Below are 22,151 nucleotides of genomic sequence, written 5' to 3'. Positions count from 1 at the left end.
TGGCACCTAGCATCCCCGGTCCACTCCAGGGTACCGGGCTCTTCCTTTCAAGATGGCAGTCGCCGTGACTGTCCGCTCTTTCGCCCTTCATGCTGCCCGCCCATGTCCAAGGTAGGGTAAGCGGACGCCAGGTGAGCCAAGTACCTTTGCGACGTAATTAGGTACCTCCCAGCCCTGAGGTGTTGCAAGAGGAACATTGCGATACACGTCCGCCGGCCCGTGGGCCTTGCTGCCATGCCGCCCCCAATCACGTCTCTCTCTCCTCCCCTCGCCTCTCCGTCCAGTGTCCACCACTACTACGTAAGGTACACAGCTACGTACCTCACTGGCATACTGGAATCAACCACCGAGAACATCCATCAAACTCCATCTTCCCTCCCCGCAACAAAGCCAATCTGGGTCCTTTCCCACGACTGTTTCTCACGTCTGCTCCCACCACCTCCGGGCTGCGAATCCACCGACGCCCAATCCACCGACACGACGCCCAATTCTTCGACACGATCCGACATCAACAACCCACGACGACAACTGCCGCCGTCGCCCAGTACATCACTTTTCTGCCTCGCCGTCCCCAAGCGACGACCGCCCTCTGCTCCGTTCCGCTCTTCACCAACCCCGAAAACCCGACGACCGATACGCATCTGGCCGACGTTCAATTGCCGGTACCCTACCTGCTTTTCCCGCAGTCCACGGCGGCCACCCCCCTTCTCACAACTTTTGCAATACATGCGCTGGTCCGAGACAAGAGGCCGAGGATTGTGACGCGATATCGCACCCCCGACCGTATGCACCGGTGGCACTATTTAAGCCGGCGCCTCGGGAGAGAAAAGTACAAGCTGGACGACTGAACCACTGCGTTGCGACTCGACACCACTCGACGACGACTTCCTGCACCCAACCACCACCGACTGATACGACGACACGACACGACACGACGACTGGCCCACTATCGACGACAAGGTCCTTGGGACACCGATGCGATCGCCATGGAGGCCTTTTACCCACAGCTCACTCCCCAAGAGCTGCAGCGACAGATGTCGCAACAGTCTCAGCAACGCCAGATGCAGGGCCAAGGCCAAGGACGCGGTCACGCCTATCACCAAATGAATCAAGGTCATGGCATGACAATGATGGGTGGCAACGGCGACTCGCTCGACGACATTATCAACAGTAACAACCATGAAATGCAACGGCGCCGCAGCATACACCAACCATACATGCCCTCAAACCAGAACACACAAAATGCCGGCGCCGACAGGAGGATGTCCATGATGGAGTTCGGCGCTGATGATAATCAGATGCTCAATTATCCTTTCCAGAACCCCGCCATGAATGGCGAGTTCTCTAATATGGCCGGCCAGATGGGCAACGGCATGAATGGCGGCATGGACGGCGGTATGACGAACAACGGAGGGATGGGCAATAGTGTTCCCGGAAACATTTCCATACCTGGAGGCATGGATGCGTACTCTACCCAAGACGGGCTGCAGATGTCGCCGACAAATGCATTCAGCACCTTTTCTCCCGATATGATGAGCTCGATGATGCCCCCGGCGTACGCAAACATGGCTATGCCGACGACATCGAGTATGAATATGTACGGCCAAACATCCATGGCCAACGCTTTCCCGAGCCCATTGAACACCACTGCCAACGACATGACCATGGACCTAGGGGCCGATGAAACACCCGGAACAGCACCACAGTCTGCCCTCCCTACGCCGCTAGATATCGACAACGTAGACAACGAGGCTATGAGTATGGGTCAGCAACAATATCAGACGCCGGCAGAAACCTCGAATAGGGCCATTTCACAAGTTCCCAAGTTCGGCTCCGTTTCAAGCGGTCCTCAGACAACTCCGTCAACATTATCCCGCGAAGTGTCAATCAACTCTGGCAAGACTTCTTCGCAGTCCCCCAACAACCGATCATCGTCCATGACAACGAGCCAGACAGCAGCCTCTGCTGCACCTACCGCAACTGCAGAGACTACTCCGGCTATGGGACCTCAAACCCCTCGTGCAGAGTCCAAGGAGAAGAATCTCTACTCAAAGAGCGGCTTCGACATGATGCGGGCGTTATGGTATGTCGCTACAAGAAAGGATCCCGAGATCCATCTAGGCGCCGTAGACATGTCTTGCGCATTCGTGGTCTGCGACGTGTCACTCAACGACTGCCCTATTATTTACGTCTCTGATAACTTTCAGAACTTGACGGGGTACAGCCGCCATGAGATTGTTGGCCAAAATTGTCGATTCTTACAAGCTCCCGACGCCAAGGTTGAAGCTGGTTCCAAGCGTGAATTTGTGGACGACGCGTCGGTCTACAATCTCAAGAAGAAGATTGCGGAAGGCCGTGAGGTTCAGCAAAGTCTGATCAACTATCGCAAGGGCGGCAAGCCTTTCCTCAACCTTTTGACAATGATTCCAATTCCTTGGGACGACCCCAATGAGGTGCGATTCTTCGTCGGTTTTCAGATCGACCTAGTTGAGTGCCCGGATGCCATCTCTCAGGGCCAGGATGCAGGAGGTGTCAAGGTCAACTACAAACATAGCGACATTGGCCAGTATATTTGGACGCCTCCGAACCAAAATACCGTCGAAGCCGAAAACGGACAGACATTGGGTGTCGACGATGTGTCTACCCTGCTGCAGCAGTTCAACCCCAAGGGTGTGGTGTCGGACTGGCACAAGCAATCCTGGGATAAGATGCTGCTCGAAAATACCGACGACGTTGTTCATGTCCTTTCACTCAAGGGGCTGTTCCTCTACCTTTCACCCTCCTGCAAGAGAGTCCTGGAGTACGATGCGACAGAGCTGGTAGGGAACTCTCTTTCGACCGTATGCCACCCCTCCGATATTGTGCCCGTCACCCGTGAACTCAAAGACGCCACGGCGGGTAATTCGGTCAACATCGTCTTCCGCATAAGGCGGAAGCAAAGCGGCTACACGTGGTTCGAAAGCCACGGCTCATTATTTTTCGAACACGGAAAGGGTAGAAAATGCATCATTCTGGTAGGGAGAAAACGACCCGTTTTCGCATTGAGCCGGCGAGACCTAGAAGCACACGGAGGCATCGGCGACAGCGAGTTGTGGACCAAGATCTCGGTATCCGGCATGTTCCTCTTCGTGTCTTCCAACATCCGGTCTTTGCTCGACTTACAGCCAGACACTCTGATAGGCACTAGCATGCAAGAGCTCATGCGCAGGGAGAGTCGTGCCGAATTTGGCCGAGCAATCGAAAAGGCAAGGAGAGGCAAAATAGTGACATGCAAACACGAGGTCCATAACAGGAGAGGACAGGTACTTCAGGCACAAACGATTTTGTACCCTGGAGATGCCTCAGATGGTCAGAAACCCACGTTCTTGTTAGCGCAGACCAAGCTCCTCAAAGCATCATCGAGGACCATCGCGCCGGCGGCTACACCCCCTGGAAGCGTCAAATCGACCTCCCAGATCAACCAAAACCTACAACTCACAGCACCGAATACTGATCTCACAAAGGCCGGTCCGTTGTCGTTACCAGGCGGTCAAGCGATGCCGGGCTCTCAGGATGCTGCTCTCGCTTCGGAAGACAACATTTTTGACGAGCTGCGGACGACCAAGTGCTCCAGCTGGCAATTCGAGCTACGCCAGATGGAGAAGGTCAATAGGATTCTCGCCGAGGAACTGGGCGGTCTATTATCAAACAAGAAGAAGAGAAAGAGGAGAAAGGGTGTAGGCAACGTCGTCCGGGACTGCGCCAACTGCCATACGCGCAATACGCCCGAGTGGCGACGAGGTCCTAGTGGTCAAAGAGACCTCTGCAACAGCTGCGGTTTACGCTGGGCAAAGCAGGTGAGAAGCGCCGAGCCCTCTGTAGTAAGCCGAGCGGAGGACGACGATGTTAATCAGGATTAGGTTGGACGGGTTTCGCCGCGCAATTCGTCTCGAGGAGGCGCAAACACCAACGCAGACGCACTCAGTAAGAAGTCGAACTCACCAATACACTCGTCTCAGCTCCAAAACGAAGTCAAGGCAAACAACAGTACGCCAGCGAGACCCAGCGACGGTTCATCAGGGAATGGTACACCTGCCACTTCCGTTTCCGTCTCTAAAAGTCACCAAGGCATGCCCCCTCCGAGCCAGCCTCTTCTCGAAGGCGGTAGTGGCGGCGGAATGACATCCATACGGGAATAAGGAGAGAGCGACGACGATGCACACTCGCCCATTCACCTTGCTCAGAACTCAGATACTATCATTCCGAACGCACGTCCTTTCTGTCGAGATACCATTATACTTTCGTTTCTTAAGGTCTTGTGGCGATGGCCTGGTAATATCTAGTGCCTAGAAGCGGCGCCAACAAGATGGTTGATTTCCCCCCGGCGATTTTTCTTGAACATTTCTAGGACTTTTGACATTTTCTCTACATAAGGTACACTCATCGTCCTGGGACGGGGTGTCAGAACGCAGATCTTTTTTTGTTCGGGTGATTTATCAGTCACTCGCTGTTACGGCCGAAACTGACCAGCTTGCGATACCACACCGACATCATTTTGGGTAGATTGGCATCATGAGTTTTCTACTTACCTTCTGGGGATGGGGGAAAGGGCAGCCAAAACAAAAAGCAGCCTTCCCTGTTACTCCAGTGGTTGGTTTTTAATCTGGTCTCGGATCTTTCTGTTGTAGGAGGTGCTGGCTAAGGATGAAATTTTGCGGAGCGGAATTGGGCTTAGAAAAGAAGCGATCAAGCATTTATGAAGGCCGGATTGGTTGGAAGCGGTGTTTTTCTTTCTTCGTCTACTTTCTTCCACACCCTATCGCGCTTGCCACTGGATTCTCGTCGGGATAGACCTGCTTGGGTACATGGCGGATCAGCTGTGGGAATGGTGGGTGATTGAGGCAGATGGGAGATGGGCGAGTGGATGCGAATCACGCGGCCATTTGGCCTTGGTGTTGGCCATTTATACGAAACGGAATGTAGCTGAATGAGACATACCCCATGGATTTTGAATGAAGATCTCTTGAATGCGTCTGCTGTGGACGTGATGCCTGTGGTGAGTGCCATATCATGTATGGCAGGTGACGATATTGCTCTAGTCCAGTCTTGTTGTGCCTGGGTTCTGCCCACCCATTCATGCGGCGACGGTGTCTTGGACTTGCTGTGAGTATTTTACTGCGATGTAGCAAATTTTGGGTTCTTTCCTCTTAAGACACGTATGTTTAGAAGTCGGTCTGGGCCATGGGCCTTGAGAGCGGCAGCCTTGTCAGCCTCGGCCTCTCTCTTTTTTGGGCTCAAGAGGTGTATTGTCTTGGCTACGTGTGTTTGTACTGAGTTTATCCGTCATTGATTTGAGATGTACCTGTGAGGCGATGGGTATGTTGACTTTGGTGTCATTGGTGAGTCGTCTCCAGTGCTGGTACATGATGGAGTGGGAGGTGGTATCAATGAGTAGAAATAGGAAGAGGAAGATAAAGCGGATATCGAAGCGAAGAGTGACTTTCGATGAAGGAGGAGGAAGATGGAGATGAGAAGGAGTTTTCTGTTGGGAGATGGTATACTTCCCGATATTGTCGTCGGCGTGGGATCATGAAAGGGACATGGAGATTATAAGAGACGTGTAATCAAGAGAGCATAGTCAAAGTGCAAGAAGCCCGATTCGACGGTTGAACAACGAGATACTCAACTTTATGCTTCACATTTCCCACCTGGATTCATGGGCATACAGTCAATCATAGGGAGGCATAACAAGTTCAGTGAACAGAATGTATTTGCAAAGAATTATCAAAGAAAAGGCATTTTATGCCCCGCCGGCGCATTTTATGCTCACCAGCCTGGGAGAAAAACGGTCATACCGAGATAATCGCGTTCAAAAAAAAACTCCCCATCGCCCACTTCTCCCTCCCCGAGTCCACAGGGCCAGAACCGTCTTTCAGGTCCTGCGTACCCCTCCCATATACCGGTCCTCCCCAATGCCCAAGCTGTAGAAAAATCTGGTTGCTGCCTTTCGGCTGAGCGAACGCAGAAAAGACTATAAGCAAGGGGGGGTTGAAGAGGGGGGAAGAGAAGAGGGTTTAAAAAGGCTGGTCACGAATGACTCAGCGGGTGTACTCGTAGTTGCCCACCTGGTTCCCCCAGACCCCGTTGTATTGGTACTGGCCCAAGGCTGCAGTGTAGGAGGAGGCCTGAGGGAATTGAGGGCGGTAGGCGGGTGCGGCGGCGGCGGCGGCGGCGGCGGCAGAGAGAGCAGGTGGCGTGGGGATCTGGGCGCCGAACTGACCCATTGCGCTGCCGGCGAAGCTATTGGCGTCTCCGTGTAATACGGGGCGAATAGGAGCAGGCGCAGGGATGACGGGAGGAGGACTGACCGAGGCGCTCCGGAGGATAGCTTGGGCGATGACGGGTAACAGCGCCGGGTTGAGCTTTCCTACCAGGGTGCCGATCTGCTCTGCGTCTGCTTGCTCCTCTGGGGTCACTGGTGCCGAGGTCTCTGGTGGGGGACTTGGCGGAGGGGTGACTGCTGCTGCCGGGGGGAGAGAGACGACGGAGGAGGAGGCTGGCAGGGTCCAAGAGGGGACGTAGGGCCTACTCTCGCGGCGTGTCCTCTTTGCAGAGCGAGGCGCCTCTGCGCCGAGCGGTGTGAGCGGCTGCTGCTGCTGCTGCTGCTGCTGCTGCTGCTGTTGCTTCGCGTCCATATCGAAGACAAAGTCATCCAGAGCGTGGCAGGTAAGGCGGCCGTCCCATGCCGGGTTGTGGAGGAACCGCGGGTCGCGCCAGGTGGAGTGGGCGGACTCGGCGAAGTGGTAGACCTCGACGACCCAGCCGTTTGCGAGGGCGGATTGCACCGCGGCGGGGAAGCCCCCTTCCATGTCGCCGTCGAGGTTGCCGTCGCCCGTGGCGAGGATCATGGTGCCGGGCGCGCCGAGGTTGTCGAGGACGGTCTTGCGCATGTGGTGCTGGACCGTCTCGTCTACCCCCTGCTCCTTCATCGCGAAGGAGCCCGCGTGGGGAGAGTCTGCGGGAACCCGCTGGAGGACCTTTGCGGTGTAATCACACGCTTCGGCCTCCTGCAGGTAGAGGGGGATAGACGAGGAGAGGGGCCTGTTGTTGCTGTTGCTGCTGGCCTTGCTGCGGGAGCCGACGACGACGCCCTCCTTGACCTCTCTGCCGCGTTCGAGTATTCCCCTGAATGCGTAGAAGGAGAAGGCGGAGGTGGAGAGGCGCTGGTCCCTGGACATGCCCATGCGCTTCTTGAGGTGGTTGAAGAAGGAGACGCTGATGTTGGAGCCGTCGGCGTAGACGTAGAGACCGCGGGCGGATTGCTCCGGGTACGTCTCTGTCTGGACCTCGTCGCGAGCGCCGAAGCGCTGCTGGAGGCGGACGGGAAGGGGCACTTGGGAGGTGGGAAGGGGTCTCTTTGCCGTCTGCTTGTTGAAGAGCCTTTCTCCCGCGTTGTCTGGGCTGGGGGCGGCGGCGACTGCTGCTGCTGCTGCTGCGGCGGCGTTGGAGGAGTCGGAATGGTAGCCCGAGTCTGAAGAGGCTCGAGCTACCTTTCCGCCGGCGGCTGCAGCGGCCTTCTTGCCCACGTCCTTGGACTCGACCTTTGATCTTTTGATCTCGGTCAAGTCCAAGGACTGGTAGTTGCGCTTGGTGCCCGTTCTGGCCATTTCTTCAGTGGTGAATAAAAACGGGGGGAGGAGAAGAAGGGGCTGAGACTGTTTGCTTGACGTGCTCTTGCTGTCGCAGAGAGGCTCAAAACAGTGTAATGAAGAAGAATAAACTCTGTCTGATAGAGGGAGAGTAGGTGTAGTTGAAGAGGAAGTTTGGTTGACTCGGAGATTCTTGAACAACTTCGTGAAGTCGCCTAAAGTGTTGGATGGTTGTTTGATAGGAGACGAAGATGAAGATGAGTGAGATGTATCGGCTAGGCCCGAGGACTGCAGAGAAAGGATTGAGAAGTCCATTTTATAATATATTGGCGTGGAAAGTTAGAGGAACCCTTTTGATACGAGAGCAAGTTGCTTTGGCTGAGGACACGGGATGTCCTTTGGTGATAGTCAAAGTACCGGGGACTCTCTTGGAATCCCGGTCAAAGGGTCGGATGTTGTAATTGTCTCCTTCCTAGCGCCTTCGAGCCGTAGCGGGAAGGTGATTGAGTTTGGCAAGAGTGTGGTATCGACCATGAAACTCATCGGAGATAGCAACCTCTGCCGTGGACGTCCACCTTGAGGTTGGCCGTAGATGTCGATTGAGAGCCGGACCGGGGTCTCGCTAGCCAGGATTCACGATGGAAGGTTGGTTCTGGCTTGTTCTCGTGACTCTCAAAGTTTTCAAGATGCCGTGTCTCTTTGCCAACCGGGTCGAGGGCAGAGGGGCAGAGGAGGGGTTCGATCCGATATTAGGGCTTTGGCGAGGCCCGGTTGTCGATGTAGTCTTTGGTACTGGCCTGAATGGCCCAAGTACACTCTCAGTTCTAGGGTTTGCAAGTGGGCCGTAAGTCTTGAATGAACGGGTTGCTGAAAAGGTCGAGAAGAGATTCCGAGCGTTGTGTCGGATAGTGTGTCGGATGGTGATGAGGCGTAGTTGTCTACAGCCTTGAGTTTCTTGCTTGGTGTCCCCAGGTTGATGTTTTGCAGATGATGGCCCAATGTTGGCAGGTTCTCAACGAGTAAAGCTGCCAAGAGAAAGACGGAGATATGGAAACTTCAATCGTATACAATGGGAGCGGCGAGAGCTCAATTGTCGATAGTCTCGATTCCGTCCTGATTCGGTTTCCTCAATTGACAACTGAGAATCCGAAGTGACCAGGTATCTCAACCAGCAAGGTGACGGAGAGAGCCAGACAAGAACGAGCTGCGGGGGTATCGGAAGTCGTACCGGGGCGTAGCAGTCGTAAAGTCCTTCTAGATATCCGAACGTAAACGCCGACGCCACCCAAGATGCTACGGATGACTATGCAAGAAAGAGAACACCTGGAGAACTGTGGATGGGCTCAAACCGAGAGAGACAAGCACAGCAAGGTGGGGGAAAAAAGCAAAGACTTTGAATTTCAAGTCCTGATCCGACGACAAGAAGGACGGGTTCCGACTTGGTTGAAGAACGCCACGAAACGAAATGCTTCAATTAGAACAGACGCAAATGAGAACTAAGTTGGGCGGATGAGCGGTTGACGGATCGGATGCGTGAGTCGGTTTCCTCGGGGTGCAAGAGGGTGAAGAATATGTTTACTCGCGGATTATGAGAGAGAGAGAGAGAGAGAGAGAGAGAGAGAGAGAGAGAGAGAGAGGTAAGATGAGAGATGAAGTCGAAAGTAAGAAGGCGAAAGGCGCAGTGAAGCGGTTATGAGAGAAGAAGAGGTGAGAGGTGAAGTCGGAACTGAAGTCGAGAACGTCAGCGAATCAGTCGTAGCCGCCTTTGGGAGAGAGAGAGAGGCTCAATTGGCGTGCTGCGCTGCATTTGCCCCCCTCACCCACGCGAATCGGTTCGCCCAAAGGAAAGGGTCCGATCTCTGGTGAAAGTGGGCGGCACGGGCACAAACGTCCGCTCGGGTCGGACGGCGGGGAGGGCAGATACTCTATTCGATGCACTAACATTTAGGACGTGTATATAGAGGAGCAGAGTCTTCGTTTGATGACTGTTAAGAGATTCAAGGCATCGATTGGGTGACAATAGTCATATAGAGAAGAATAGCGTTCATTTGGTTGATTCTATAAATATCTACGTCGAATCTCGTCAGAAGTAGGATATCTGAATGGTAGGGACATTGGCCAAGATTCAAGTGGTAGAGTCACATAAGCCGGCACATGACTTTAGGGGGCGAATCAGATCTGCGCTAGTGCCCCTGGTTGGGCCTGGCTTTTGCCTGTCGGGTTCGCTGCACTGGCGCTGCACTGAAGCTTGCGTTTGATTGGTGAGAGATCTGTTTAATATGGGGTAGGGGTCCTGAGGCAAAAATGTCAAAAAACCACGAAAGAAGCATAGAAGTTTTTACGCCCATAGCCGGAGGAACTCGGCCGGGCCGCTCCCTCGACCGGCGCAGGGACAGCCGCCAGCCAGCCAGCCATTCACAAAGCTTGGTCTCCTGGTTCGGCCTTTCAGAGGCCTCGAAGGACGAGGTTTTGGAGGGTGCATGGTGATGAAGACTGGGTCATGGTTTGGCGAGCTCATGATTCTGTATCAACTTTTGGAATTGAACCGTGGCTCAACACACTTCTTGAATCAGCACACCTAGATAGACACCAACGTCATCATAGAATGACACACTGATTAACAATTCAAGAGGTGTCCTTTACAGACGTTCACCTCAGCCAGAGTCAGGCTGGTGGACATGTTTGCAAATAACGGGGAGCTCTGAATACTGTTCCGTCTCAATTGTGCGAATTAGGTACTTGAACGGGCATCATGATGCCCTGACAATGATAATCTTTTTTTATGATACAATGAGCCATTTGTTTCCCCCTTCAAAACTCCAAAAAAAAGCCAATAGGTATCACAGCAGTCCGACCCGCCGAAAACTCCGCTCCCTTTCTACCCAGGAGATCGATCAATCCTCCCTACGCAAGGCCCTTACAATCGAAGGATCAGGAAGCAGGGACGATGTCGATTAGAATACACGTTTGATGTTGCTCAATCCGGTTACTTCCCCATCAGTGAGCAGGCTTGGGCGTGCGTAGACTGGAGTGGACAAAGTAAATGTCTTCCAGGTAATTGGCACGCTTGGCCTCGTCGGCTCGCTCCTCCTCTTCCTCCAACTCCTTTCTGGTCTTCTTGCGGCGAGCGGCGCGCTGCTCCCTCATGAGGCGGTCATGTTCGTCCAGGTCACCCTCGTCGCGCATGCGCGTGGTCTCCTGGGCGTGCGCTTCGACGTAGCGGACGAGGGAATCAGCGGCCCAGTCGCGCAGCTCATCTCCCGTCTTGCCCTTGGCAGGCTCGGTGACCTTGTCAAGGGCCATCTTGACCTTGAGCTCCTTCTGCTTGGCGACGGCAAAGGGTTTTGCGCGGGAGGTGCGTTCGGCCAGCCATTGAGGGTTGCTCTTAGCAAGGTAGGCGAGGCTGTGGCCCGAGTTGGCATTGTCTGGGGCGAGGCCGTGGTCGGGGCGAGCAATGGGCGGTGTGGAGTAGAAAAAGATTCTGCCGTTCTCGTCCCTGTTGTACTGGCTGCGCACCTCTTCGGGGATCTGGTCGTTGAGGGGGTCGGCCAGGGTAAAAACCTCTGACGGCCTGGGAGGGTTATAGGCATTGGCGGGCTGCATGGCATTGGGCGTGTTGGCCATGGGTGTGCGGGCTGCAGCGGGATGAGGCTGCATTTGATGATGGTTGTAGGTCGGGCCGCCCATGGGATTTGCTGGCATCATTTGTGGATGCATTTGGTGGTGGCCGTGCTGCTGGTGTTGGTGGTGCTGTGGGACCGGCGCTTGGGCCTGATGGTGCTGCTGGTGCGGCGGGAGGTGGTGCTGCTGCTGGAACTGAGGCGCTGGAGGGGGAGGGCCTTGGTGGTGGTGTTGCTGCTGCTGTTGGGGGTGCATGTGCTGTGGTGCGTGGTAGGGATGGTGCTGTTGCGGGTGTTGCTGATGGTGCTGTGGGTGCTGTTGTTGGTGTTGCGGGTGCTGGTGAGGGTGCTGCTGGTGTTGGAACGGGCTTGGCGCAAATCCCTGCTGCTGGTACATGGGGCGGATGGGCTGCTGCGGAGAGTGAGACGCCTGGTGAGGAAGTTGGGGTAGAGGCACCGGCGTTTGATGGTTCACCGCGACTGGCGATGCTGAAGCATGCTGAGGCGTGTACTGCTGAGCATACATTGCTGGCGAGGGAGACGGTGCAGCTCCCATTCCGTGCCCATAAGGCGTGGGAGGATTGCCCATCGACATGTCGCTGGGCGTCTGGCGCATCGCCTGAAGGACTGAAGGCCGTCGCGCAGGCTCTTGGCTCATGGGCGGCGGAGAAGGCGTGGGCTCAGGTGGAGGAGATTCCTGTACAATCAAAGTGAACTTTGTCAGTAATGGAAAAAACAAACGAAGATGAAGTGAGTCCCAAAAGGTAGGCTGTGAGAGCAGAAGAAAAAGAAAAACTAACGCGCAGCAACGAGTGAGAGGCAAGGTAAAAATCGAAAGTGCAATTGAAAGGTCAAGGTGAAGGTGAGTGTGGAAATGAGGATGAGGGTGAGAGTGAGAGTAAGAGCAAGAGTGAGATGTGAGGGCACAAAATTCTGCTGCGAAGCACGTTTGATACGTGCTGCAGGGTGTTGTTATCCCACACGCGTCGCTCCCTTTATCTACCTGCACTGCATAACCGAGAAGGGACGACGAGAGGGTGTGGTAGTGCTGTTGGAGGGTTGCCAATTATCCCATCCACCTCCTTCATCCAGGAGGCGGCACGGTAAGGCTGTGTGGTATTCGTGCAGGTGTTCCAGCACGTATTCGTGCAAGAGACACGCCCGTAATGACAAGCCGGCCCAGGTCAAGATGACAGGCCAAACGAAAGAGACAACAGCAGGGAAAACAAAATGATTCACATCACAACTCACGTTTGATTCTCGAGGACGCCGATGCACGGCACCAATAATGGGCGGTGCGTTTGCAGCACCCCAGGTCGGCTTCGGGAGCTCATCCGTTTCCTTCGCATCCGCCTGCAGGAGGTGTTTGATCGGGCTGGGCACCTTCTTGAGCCGCCGCGGCTGGCCAAACAGCTTCATCTCGTAGTCCTTCTCCCGGACTTCGTCAGGCACGCAGCTCGTCCACGTCTTGATCTTGTTGAATTTACAAGTCGCCTCGTTGTACCGAGACTCGCACACGTACACCTCCTTGTCCGCCGGTAGTGTACGCGGCCGCCCTTTATTGAACCGCGTGACGAACATGACGAAGCATCGGTCGAGCACCTCTTCAATCTGGTGATCGCGATACTGGCCCGTCTTGGCCACCTCGTTCTCGAAGAAGTGCTTCTCGAACCTGTGCACCGTCTGCTCGGGCCGGTAGTACCAGCAGGCGTTGATCCATCGCTGTCCAGCTCGATCTTGCCAAGTTCGGAATATTTGCGCAACAATGGGCTTGGCCATGTCGTTAACATTACGAATATGCACCCAGTCGCCTACACAGGAGCCGTTAGGACCCAAGTCATCATTGTACACAAGGCACCGAAAACAAGACTTACCGACTCGCCACGCCTGGCCGTTGTGATGAATTTCCGAAAGTGGCAGCTTGCCATCTTCATCACGGAACTCATCATCCGGCCTCGACTTTTCCTGAGCAACCAGCTCACGCGCTTGCTTCTGCAGCTCGACAGCGGCTTCGTAAATGTCACTGGCCTCCTCGTTGTACTCCTTTGCGTTGTTGAACATGAGCTCGATGTCCTTAAGCGCGTCGTCGACAGTCGAGTATTTCTTCCTCTTAGCATTCCTCTTGATGTTGTCGAGCGCAATGGGATTGGTGATGACCTGGTAGTAGTCCGGGTTCGCAAGCTTATCGGGCAGCTTCTCAAAGGGACCAATGAGCAAGTCACCGTCGTCTGACTGGAACTTGCGCAGGCCCTTGATGACGTTGTGAATACGCGCCTCAAGCGGTGTCAAGACTTTGGGAGGGCGGCCGCGCTTCTTATGTTCGTCTTCCTCCCGGGCCTCCTCAAGCTGGCGCTTGGTGAGCGAAGTCCGGGCACGCCTCCTGCTTCGTCGGCGTTTTCCGTCATCGTCGGATTCGTCGTCTTCTCCTTCTTCCTCTTCCTCTTCCTCCTCTTCTCCTTCCTCCTCTTCAGATTCGGCCTCTGGCGAAGAGTCTTCCGCGGGCGGGAGCTCGCCCAAATCGGGAAGCTCAGCCTCTTCTGACTTGATCGTGCCTTTGGCAACGAGTTTCTGTAGTTCCTTCTTGAAAAGGTCTCGGATGACGGTGGCACTCTTGAAGATGGCCGAGGAAGGCCGATTGTACACCTGCGCATTGTGACAAATCTGTGCAAGATCGCGAACAAACTCGGGGAAATCCGTGTACAGCTTTTTTTGAATCTTGTGCTACTTGGGGTCAGTCTTTTGTCGTGCCAAGAAGGCTCCGCAGATGGGCAGGACATACGCGAATAGTGCTAAAGGCGATGGGGTTCTCAATAATTTCGAAATAGTCTGGCAGTTGACGCTTGTTCGGGATGCGCTGGAAACTAGCCGCCCACCATTCACCACTACAACGACCATTGATTAGCAGGAAGATGCGCAAAGGATGCCTCTGATCCCAACGTACTCTTCATCCTTGTAGTTGCTCACGGTTGAGCTGATGGTTTGGATGACATCCAAAAGGTCGCCAGGCTCGGATTCCACGGGCGATGCGGCACCATCATCTGGGTCTCCATCCGCGTCTACGTCAACTTCGCCGTCTGCGTCTGCGTCTGCGTCTGCGTCTGCGTCTGCGTCTGCATCTGCGTCCACGTCGCCATCTGCATCCGCTTCACCGTCGGCGTCCGCGTCGGCATCCGCATCGGCGTCGGCGGTCGCACCCGCGTCGATGTCCATTTTATCGGATTGGGGCGGTTTCGCGGAGACAGTCGGCTCGGGCTGTTTGGCGTCGGCGGTGTTGGCGTCGGCATCGGGTGCGTCGGTCATTTCGACATCTTTGGTGACCTTGGCCTCGATGGACTCGCGCACTTCGGGCGCGTCGCTGCGCGTCGCCATGGTTTATCCTCCAACCTCTTCGGGAATCCGCAGGCGAAGGCAGCTTCAGGAATCCTCTTCTCTTTGGTGACAATTGAAGGCACAAGGGATCGAACGAGACAGTGGACCCTCTTGATTGGCAAGGTCGAGTAGGAGAAGGGGTCGAGGGCTTGCGTCGCAAAGGTGGGATTTTACAAGTTACTACGTTTCTTTGGGGGGGGGCGGGAGCTGAGGAATTGAAGGTTTGCGAAAGCAGTGAGGCGGGAGCTGGCCGGGGTACTACGGGTACAAGTGGTGCTGAGAGGGGATGTTAGCAAGGAACCAGCCCGGGGCCGGTGGTGGCCTCTTCCGGCTCCACCTCGGCTAACTGGGACGTTGAAGACGGGCCATTGGACGAGCCGGAGGGGACTTGGATCAATGGCTTCAGGGACAAGTGACAAGTGACAAGTGACAAGGTACCTCGAGCTGTCCAACGGGTAAGGAGGCACTTGATGGTGCTATTTCTTGTTACCTCTCGCTTCTTTGAACAGCTTCTTCCTTGCCCGAGTTGAGAAAGAGAGGAAAGGCAAGGCCCATTAAGTCATTTGCATGGTACCTTTTAAGGTTGATTGAGTCATTTACTCGAACTATTCCTTGGCCCTGTTTACCATCCTTAGTCTTCAAAGCCTTCAAGACTCTATCAGGATGTCATTTCATAGTACCTCTCTGACCTGTATCTCCGGTTTTCACGGTTCACTTACAGATAGTTGCTATCTCTTGATTTCGGAGATAGCTATTTTCAGCTCTATATCATCGCTCCTCATAGCTCAACTCTACAGGCACACAGTGGAGGAAAGACAAAGTGGGCGACTGCAACGTGGAACCATGAAGTCATTGTCACTGCAGCACCGGGACAGGACACAGCAGCTCGGCGTTTGTTGGAGTAGTTCTCCACTCGGGAAACGATCAAAGACAAGCACAAACCTCCAATCCCAGCACTGGTACCGTGGACGCCGTCATCCTTTGCTTTCTCGAGTCGGACAAAGCTGCTGCCCTACCAGAGCGTCCAGACCATTGGGTTTTGACCCAAGGTAGCCCGGGCATCTTAGGTTGAAAACGTCCATCTGTCATGAACGCTCAGACTCGGTGTCCCAAGTCTTCCCACGTTCCAAACATCACACGACCTGTTCAAAGCAGCTTGCTAGAGCTACTTAATAAGCGGAGAAGCTTCTAGTGCATCCGAACTCTCGGCAACAGTTGTTCTACCCTACCCTCCTGCCACAGGTGCAAGTCAACTCCATCGTTTTTTGGATCCAACATAGCTGTAGAAGCACCCTTCCCGCCTCCTTCGCCGAGGACCTCGCCACAGTTCTCTCACGCCGGAAGACTTCTACGAAGCTGATCAGACTCGAATCTTGAGTCAAACGCACCGACTTGGGGCGCATAGGGGCCTACGTCTCACAACCAGGTTCCTTGGCAATCGAGTCTCAGAGTGAGAACCCGCCGGTGATCATCTGCGATAAGATAAACCCCTCCGTTCGACCCCGCCATCAAGAGCTCGGTGGCCATCTGTCGTCCGTCCGGATCCGTCTCCGGCCAAGATCGTCTCCTGTCAGTCTCCAATTCGAAGCTTGTGCGTCATTGCACTATCAGAAACTTCGACTCGCGATCTCAACTTTTGAACATCATACTCATCCTCTCACAGGCCCTCCAGCAAAGCAACATCCACACCACAATGAGAGCCAGATACAAGGGTCCGGGAGGCACAGGCGTCGTCTCCCTCGACGACACCGCCACAGTCGGAGACCTCTTCAACGAGATCAAGGACAAGACGGGCATCACCGAGTTCAGCCTCAAGTACGGCTGGCCCCTCCAGACCCTGACCCTCGAGCAAAAGGACGCCAACGCCAAGGACTTGGGCCTCAACGGACAGTCCTTCAGCATCGAGCCAGCCCACCACCGCACAATCACACCCCCGCCCGCCGCCGCCGTCGCCGCCCCGGCCGCTCGAGCTCCGGAGGCGTCCAAGAAGCCCCGCCTCGACGCCGACCCGTCCCCTTCGGACATCAGCATCCCGTGGCCGGAGCGCGAGTCGACGTTACGTGAGTACCCTTCACTCCCCAAACTGTTACCTCTTCTCATCTGACATGAAAACCCCCCAAGTTCTTCGCGTGATGCCCGACGACAACAGCTGCCTCTTCACCGCCTTCGGAGGCGCCATCCCCGGCAAGCAAATGGAAGCCAAAGAGCTCCGCAAGATGGTAGCAGACTACATCCGCCAACACCCAGACGACTACCCCGAAGCCGTCCTCGACATGCCCGTCGAAAAGTACATCCGCACCATCCAAGATCCAGAGCGCTGGGGCGGCGCCATCGAGCTAGGCATCTTCTCCGACCTCTTCGATCTCGAAGTCGTCGCCTTTGACGTCAAGTCCCAAAACCCGCTCCGCTTCGGCGAGAACAAAGAGTCGCGCTGCATCCTCGTCTACTCGGGCATCCACTACGACCGCATCGCGTGCAGCCCCTCAGAGCCGCCGTACGCGCACTCGGACCTCCCGCCCGAACTCGACCGGACGAACTGGAGTACCGCCGACGACGAGGTTCTCGACCGCACGAGAGCGCTGATTCGCAAGTTGCATGAGATGCATTACTTTACGGATACCACCGAGTTCTTGCTGCGGTGTACCGTTGCCGGGTGCGACTGGTTGGGGAACGGGCAGAAGGAGGCGAATAAGCATGCCAAGGCGACGGGGCATATGGGCTTCAGCGAGATCAAGGACGAGCCTGCGGGTGGATCGTCTGGTGCCGGTGCCGGTGCCGGTGCTTCTGCTGGTGGTGGTGGTGGTGGTGGTGGTGCTGTCTTTGGCGATAACGCGCTGCGCAAGTGTGATGCTCCTGGCTGTGAGTGGCTGGGCAGCGGTACGGCCGAGGCCAGGATTCACACGAGCGCGACGGGGCACACTGCCATGACTGAGATTCCGGACTTTTGATGAGCAGAGAGAATGGGCCTATTGATATATGCATGGCGGGGCGGAGTTGTTGGGCACGGTTATATGAGGATCGGGAACCAATGACTTGGGGAGTTTGGTTTGTTTTTGGCAGAGAAATTCAATAAACAGGAAGTGACTTGAAAACGCCTTTCGGATGAGTTTTGGTATTTCACGAGTGAAATTCACATAAAGACTCGACGACTACGATAACTCGTGACTACGCTTGCCCAACTTCATTCAACTCCAATCAAACCTCATCTCGCAGCTCTGCCTCAATCGCTCGTGATGAAACAAGACATAAAAAATGTAGGCAAAAGAAACATCACTCAAAATTTCCACCTCCATATCAAAGGCAAAGCTCAAAAATACTCTCATCTCATTCCCAACGACACAGCACCCCATCTCATTCCTTGTAAGTCAACCCACCCCCATAGCTATGCTCACTATTCGCCCCGCCCTTGGTAACCGTCCCCTCCTTAACACCCGTCGCGAAAACACAGTTGCCCAAATCCCGCTTCTCGACTTTGCCCGCACCCGGCGAGATGTCAAAGTCGAAAATGTCCATGGGCAGACCAATGGTCGTGCACGCGTTGGGGATATCGACGATTCCCGCGACGTGGCCCTGGATGGGGGCGCAGGACATAAGGAGGTAGACTTGGTAGTCGCTGTAGCCGAAGCGGCGGAGGTATTCGATGACACCTTTTCATTCGCGTTAGCAGATTCACGTCTTTCAGAATCTTATCCGGCAGCAGTGATCGGCTGAGGAGCAGTAAAGAGTCACTTGTGAAGAAAAAAAGGGGGGATGACATACGGAGACACGTCTGGCGATAGGCAACAGTAACGTCCATGTAATGCTGCTTCCCGTGCTGATCAACAGAGAACCCTTCAAAGTAAATGTGTCTCCCCGGTCCGAACTGCGGCTCGACGGGGCCGGGGATGTAGATGGGCGACTTCAAGTCCAAGTCGGCCACGCCGTTCTTGATGACTTTGAAGTTGATTGTGATGACGCCCGCCATCTCGATGGCGCCGCAAAAGGAGATTTCTCCGTCGCCCTCTTCGGCATGGTTAGTTGGATACTTGATGATACAGAGTATAGCCGCCCGCCAGTTGAGAGGAAGAGCCGGCGTAGTTAAAAACTTACGGGAGAAGTGCAAGTCGCCGACGCTGAATTTGGCGCCGGGGACGTGGACTGGGAGGTAGACTTTGCTTCCCCTGCTTAGGTTCTTGATACTATCACCCCCTCAACGTCAGTAATCCTTATTTCCAATCATCCACCAAGTCCGTCCGTCAAACCGGGGAAGCAGTCAAAGCCGTTAAGGGAAAACTCACTCGCAGTTCCCGCCATGCTCAGGCCGCCCAGGAATCGTCCTAGCCCCTTCCTTACCAACCTTCTCCTTCAACGCCGCGTCCGCCGCGCCAGCATGCACATTGATCGGCTCCGGCGGCTTTGCGACGTCGCGGTCGAGCTTGTTGGCGGCTATGAGCTCGCCCTCGCGCGTGTTCCAGGTGTCGAGGACCTCGGCGGAGGGTGCGCAGCCCAAGATGCCCGGGTGGATGAGACCGGCGAATTTCACACCGGGAATATGGCGCGAGGAACAATAGATTCCTTCAAAGTCCCAGATTGCTTTTGCGCTTTGTATTCGGTGGCCATATTAGCAGTGGTGCTCTATTGGTAAGATGATGCCGATGCGAGGATTCTTCCAACGTAGATAAACGAAAAGTGTCGTTGGTCCTCGTGAGAATGAGTGATGAGACATGGGAAGAACTTACGCGGTAGGATACATCTCATCCAAGAACCCACCGCCGTTGTTCTTATCAAACACACCGGTGAAGCCCCACGGCTGGTCTTCGAAGGGCTGAACGTCCATGATCTCCACCAAGAGCAGGTCGCCCGGCTGGGCGTCCTCGACCTCAAAGGGACCGCTGAGGTAGTGGATCTTGGTCAGGTCGACGTTGAGCATGTCGTCCGCCGAGTCGTTGTTGCCAATCTGGCCACCGGTCCTGTGTGGGATGTGTGAGTTTCGTGGATACTAAACCACAAGAGGTTGAATGAGGTGGATTACCAGTCTACGCATTCAATCTTGACAGTCTCGCCATTCTTGATTGTGCCGGAGAAGGGGACTTGAGGTTGGTTAGAGGGTATCATGACTTGGACTCTTGTCAACCAAAGCACTTACTGTCGGGGTGCCATCTGTTCTGGTTTGGCTGTCAACATCTTGGGTTTCAAAGCTTAAATCGACGGCATTTAGACACTTACGTGCAGGCCAGGTTGCTCAGAAGCCGGCTGATCAAAGCTGACCTTGTTAGCCGTACGAATACCTGTCTTCCCCATGATGGAATAATTAAATGCAAAGTTGATTGATCTCAGGATGAGATAATTCCAAGACAATGGACCTGAGCCATTCACTTTTTGGTATGAGAGTGAGTGTTAGGCCCATCCGGACGATTTTGGTCTGCTTCGTGTGTGGTGGATATATATATATATATATACATGCATCCAAGCTAATGTCTCCAAACTACCCCGCCCTGGTCTCCTCGGAAGCATCTCATCCAGCGAATGAGACACCTTTCTCTCCTGCCTCGCCTGGCTATCTATCCCGAGTATGGGATCACCTATCCCCAACTGTGTGAGAAGTGGTGGCTGCTGGGGCGTTCAATGTGCCGTGCAAGTGCGGAGCTGGGTGCAGGCTGCGGGACATTGATAAGAGCTTTTGACCCGATACCGTAAGAGGCTTGTGTCTGGCAACCCCTGCATTGGCTCCGCCCGTCGGCCACTCCCCAAAAACCAATCGATAAGAAGGGCGTGGTGATCTCATATCGCATGACTGCTCCTATCATTAAACCGTAATTGATTGCAATCCGGGGGGTTGTTTATCTCGGCATCTGTCGTTTACGCCTTGTCGGTCCCGTTCACCCGTACTGTTGCAGAAAGGACCAGTGCAAAACGTCCGCGGAATGTCACCCAATCCCGGCATGTATGGGTTCACGCCATTGAATTAAACGTAGCGAACGCCGAAAAGCGACAGACGAACGGGCAGCCTCGCCCTTCCCTAGCGATTTGCTTACTCGTGCTTTTGCGCATCGGCTGTCGGGTTTGCCGGCCGCGACTTGAGGTGAATGGCATCAATATCGCCGAGGGAAAGGTTGAGGAACTCGTGCTTGTTCGTCCACTCTTGCTGGCTCGCGGCGAATGCAGCCTTCTCGGCGGGAGGCGGGGGAGGGTCGGTAATCTTGGTAATCAGGTACGCCGTTGAGGCCTCTGCGATACCGTAGATCAAGACACCAACGAGCGGGATCTTGATCAGCGTGTAGAACCCAATGGCGAAGCCGAACAGCAATCCCTCGCGGTTCCGGAACCAGTTTCTCTTCTGCTCCTTGGTAAAGTGCACCCGAGAGAAGTACGGCTCCAGGAGCTCTCTCATCAAACTCCTTGACGCAAAGTAACTCTGCAGGAAGATGACAATGTACCGCTTGGGCAAGAAGATGCCAGTTCCAAAGATCACAGACGCAGGGCCCAAGCCGACGGCGTTATTGAATGTGTAGAAACTGGCTGCGGGCAGCACGAATCGACCGACGACGGGGAGATACGACAGGGCGAATACGGCGAGGGAGATGGCACCCTTTCGAGCGAAGCGATACAAGAACATGCTGATGGCTTCGGCCGTGCTAGTTGTGTGGGTGCTGCCGTCGCTGACCTTGTACATCTTAAGGTTGGGATAGTACATGTCTCGAAGCTTGTTCGGGTCTTCATGCTTGTGTTTCTGGACGTACGTCTTGTCGACCCAGTTCAGTGAGTCCATGAACCTGCCTTCATGTTAGCAAAAACCCGAGGACTGGGGGTCGAGGTGTGTACTTGCATGTTGTCGAGAGTCGGGGTGACGTAACGCATCAACGCCATGAGGAAAAAGGGGACCTGCAAGACATATTCCTCGATGAAGTTGAGGCCCCCGACAATCTGGTCGTCCCAAGTGACATGATCCAGGCTCAGGAAGAAGGAGAGAATCCAGAGAAAGACTCTGACGCCAATCATCTATCGTAGTGTTAATACCTAACTTGAGGAAAAGAGGAGTATCTCGGTGGTTGTTCGTGCTCCTGACGCAGGGGTGTAAGGTAGACATACGGGAATGGAGATGACGAGACGGATGGCAAGGCCACTCAAGACGGCAATGCCGGCTTGTCGGTAGTGGTCCGAAGTAAACAAGGCGGGGTTCTGAAGAGCTCGTTGAGCTTAGCGACGGTTAGCATTTCAACCTGATCTACAAATCTCAGAGTAACTGGAGGCCATGGTTCCATTAACTGACCTCCAACCAGCGTCAACTGGATGCCCCGCAGGATCTGGTTCACGTCGAAATGAGACAGGTCGAACTCTCGCTTCAGTCTCTCCTTGTCAATGGGAAGCTTGTCGAGCTGCTTGTCGATCTGGCCTTCAAGCTTGTCGCGCCTTTCGCCCTTTTCGGAGGTCGCCATGGTTTTCTCGAGGTTGTGGAAGTGACTATGCCGATCACCACGAACGTTGCTGGGTGTTGAGGTTCAAATTGTCGAGGGTTTTGGAGGGGCACACGAGCTGCTGCGACCATGTCAGCGCA

The 22,151-nt window shown here is 54.7% G+C and overlaps 6 protein-coding genes across 6 annotated transcripts; 2 read left to right on the top strand and 4 right to left on the bottom strand.

Moving 5' to 3' along the window:
- Positions 1-986: 986 nt before the first annotated feature.
- BDP81DRAFT_316525 (GATA zinc finger protein) lies at positions 987-4,178 on the top strand (the record flags this gene model as incomplete). Its single annotated transcript, XM_060584181.1, has 2 exons — positions 987-3,836; positions 3,900-4,178. The coding sequence occupies 2 exons, from the start codon at positions 987-989 to the stop codon at positions 4,176-4,178; spliced, it is 3,129 nt and encodes a 1,042-aa protein (XP_060446707.1).
- A 1,843-nt stretch (positions 4,179-6,021) lies between these two features.
- Positions 6,022-8,081, bottom strand: BDP81DRAFT_201764 (uncharacterized protein). Its single transcript, XM_060582550.1, has one exon. It carries the CDS (start codon positions 7,941-7,943, stop codon positions 6,078-6,080), a length of 1,866 nt encoding a protein of 621 aa, XP_060446706.1. The 5' UTR covers positions 7,944-8,081; the 3' UTR covers positions 6,022-6,077.
- A 2,246-nt stretch (positions 8,082-10,327) lies between these two features.
- BDP81DRAFT_345847 (uncharacterized protein) lies at positions 10,328-14,822 on the bottom strand. The gene is made up of 5 exons (XM_060586106.1): positions 14,190-14,822; positions 14,028-14,130; positions 13,123-13,969; positions 12,500-13,059; positions 10,328-11,945 (listed from the first exon to the last, which is right to left on the bottom strand). Exons 1-5 carry the CDS (start codon positions 14,615-14,617, stop codon positions 10,626-10,628), a joined length of 3,258 nt encoding a protein of 1,085 aa, XP_060446705.1. The 5' UTR covers positions 14,618-14,822; the 3' UTR covers positions 10,328-10,625.
- Positions 14,823-16,310: 1,488 nt separating this feature from the next.
- Positions 16,311-17,565, top strand: BDP81DRAFT_448197 (OTU-like cysteine protease; the record flags this gene model as incomplete). The annotated part of the gene is made up of 2 exons (XM_060592262.1): positions 16,311-16,677; positions 16,739-17,565. The coding sequence occupies 2 exons, from the start codon at positions 16,311-16,313 to the stop codon at positions 17,563-17,565; spliced, it is 1,194 nt and encodes a 397-aa protein (XP_060446704.1).
- Positions 17,566-17,766: 201 nt separating this feature from the next.
- On the bottom strand, positions 17,767-20,037 carry BDP81DRAFT_201660 (acetamidase/Formamidase). Its single transcript, XM_060582548.1, has 8 exons — positions 19,823-20,037; positions 19,743-19,761; positions 19,629-19,686; positions 19,336-19,566; positions 18,895-19,197; positions 18,707-18,795; positions 18,377-18,619; positions 17,767-18,264 (listed from the first exon to the last, which is right to left on the bottom strand). Exons 1-8 carry the CDS (start codon positions 19,895-19,897, stop codon positions 17,969-17,971), a joined length of 1,314 nt encoding a protein of 437 aa, XP_060446703.1. The 5' UTR covers positions 19,898-20,037; the 3' UTR covers positions 17,767-17,968.
- Positions 20,038-20,411: 374 nt separating this feature from the next.
- BDP81DRAFT_201663 (transmembrane protein UsgS) lies at positions 20,412-22,130 on the bottom strand. Its single transcript, XM_060582549.1, has 4 exons — positions 21,867-22,130; positions 21,686-21,792; positions 21,423-21,595; positions 20,412-21,369 (listed from the first exon to the last, which is right to left on the bottom strand). Exons 1-4 carry the CDS (start codon positions 22,030-22,032, stop codon positions 20,628-20,630), a joined length of 1,188 nt encoding a protein of 395 aa, XP_060446702.1. The 5' UTR covers positions 22,033-22,130; the 3' UTR covers positions 20,412-20,627.
- Between the last annotated feature and the right edge of the window lie 21 nt (positions 22,131-22,151).

Source organism: Colletotrichum phormii (assembly GCF_030913505.1).
Source record: "Colletotrichum phormii strain CBS 102054 chromosome Unknown BDP81scaffold_7, whole genome shotgun sequence".
Lineage (NCBI taxonomy): Eukaryota > Fungi > Ascomycota > Sordariomycetes > Glomerellales > Glomerellaceae > Colletotrichum > Colletotrichum phormii.
This window is presented reverse-complemented; position numbering and strand designations above follow the sequence as displayed.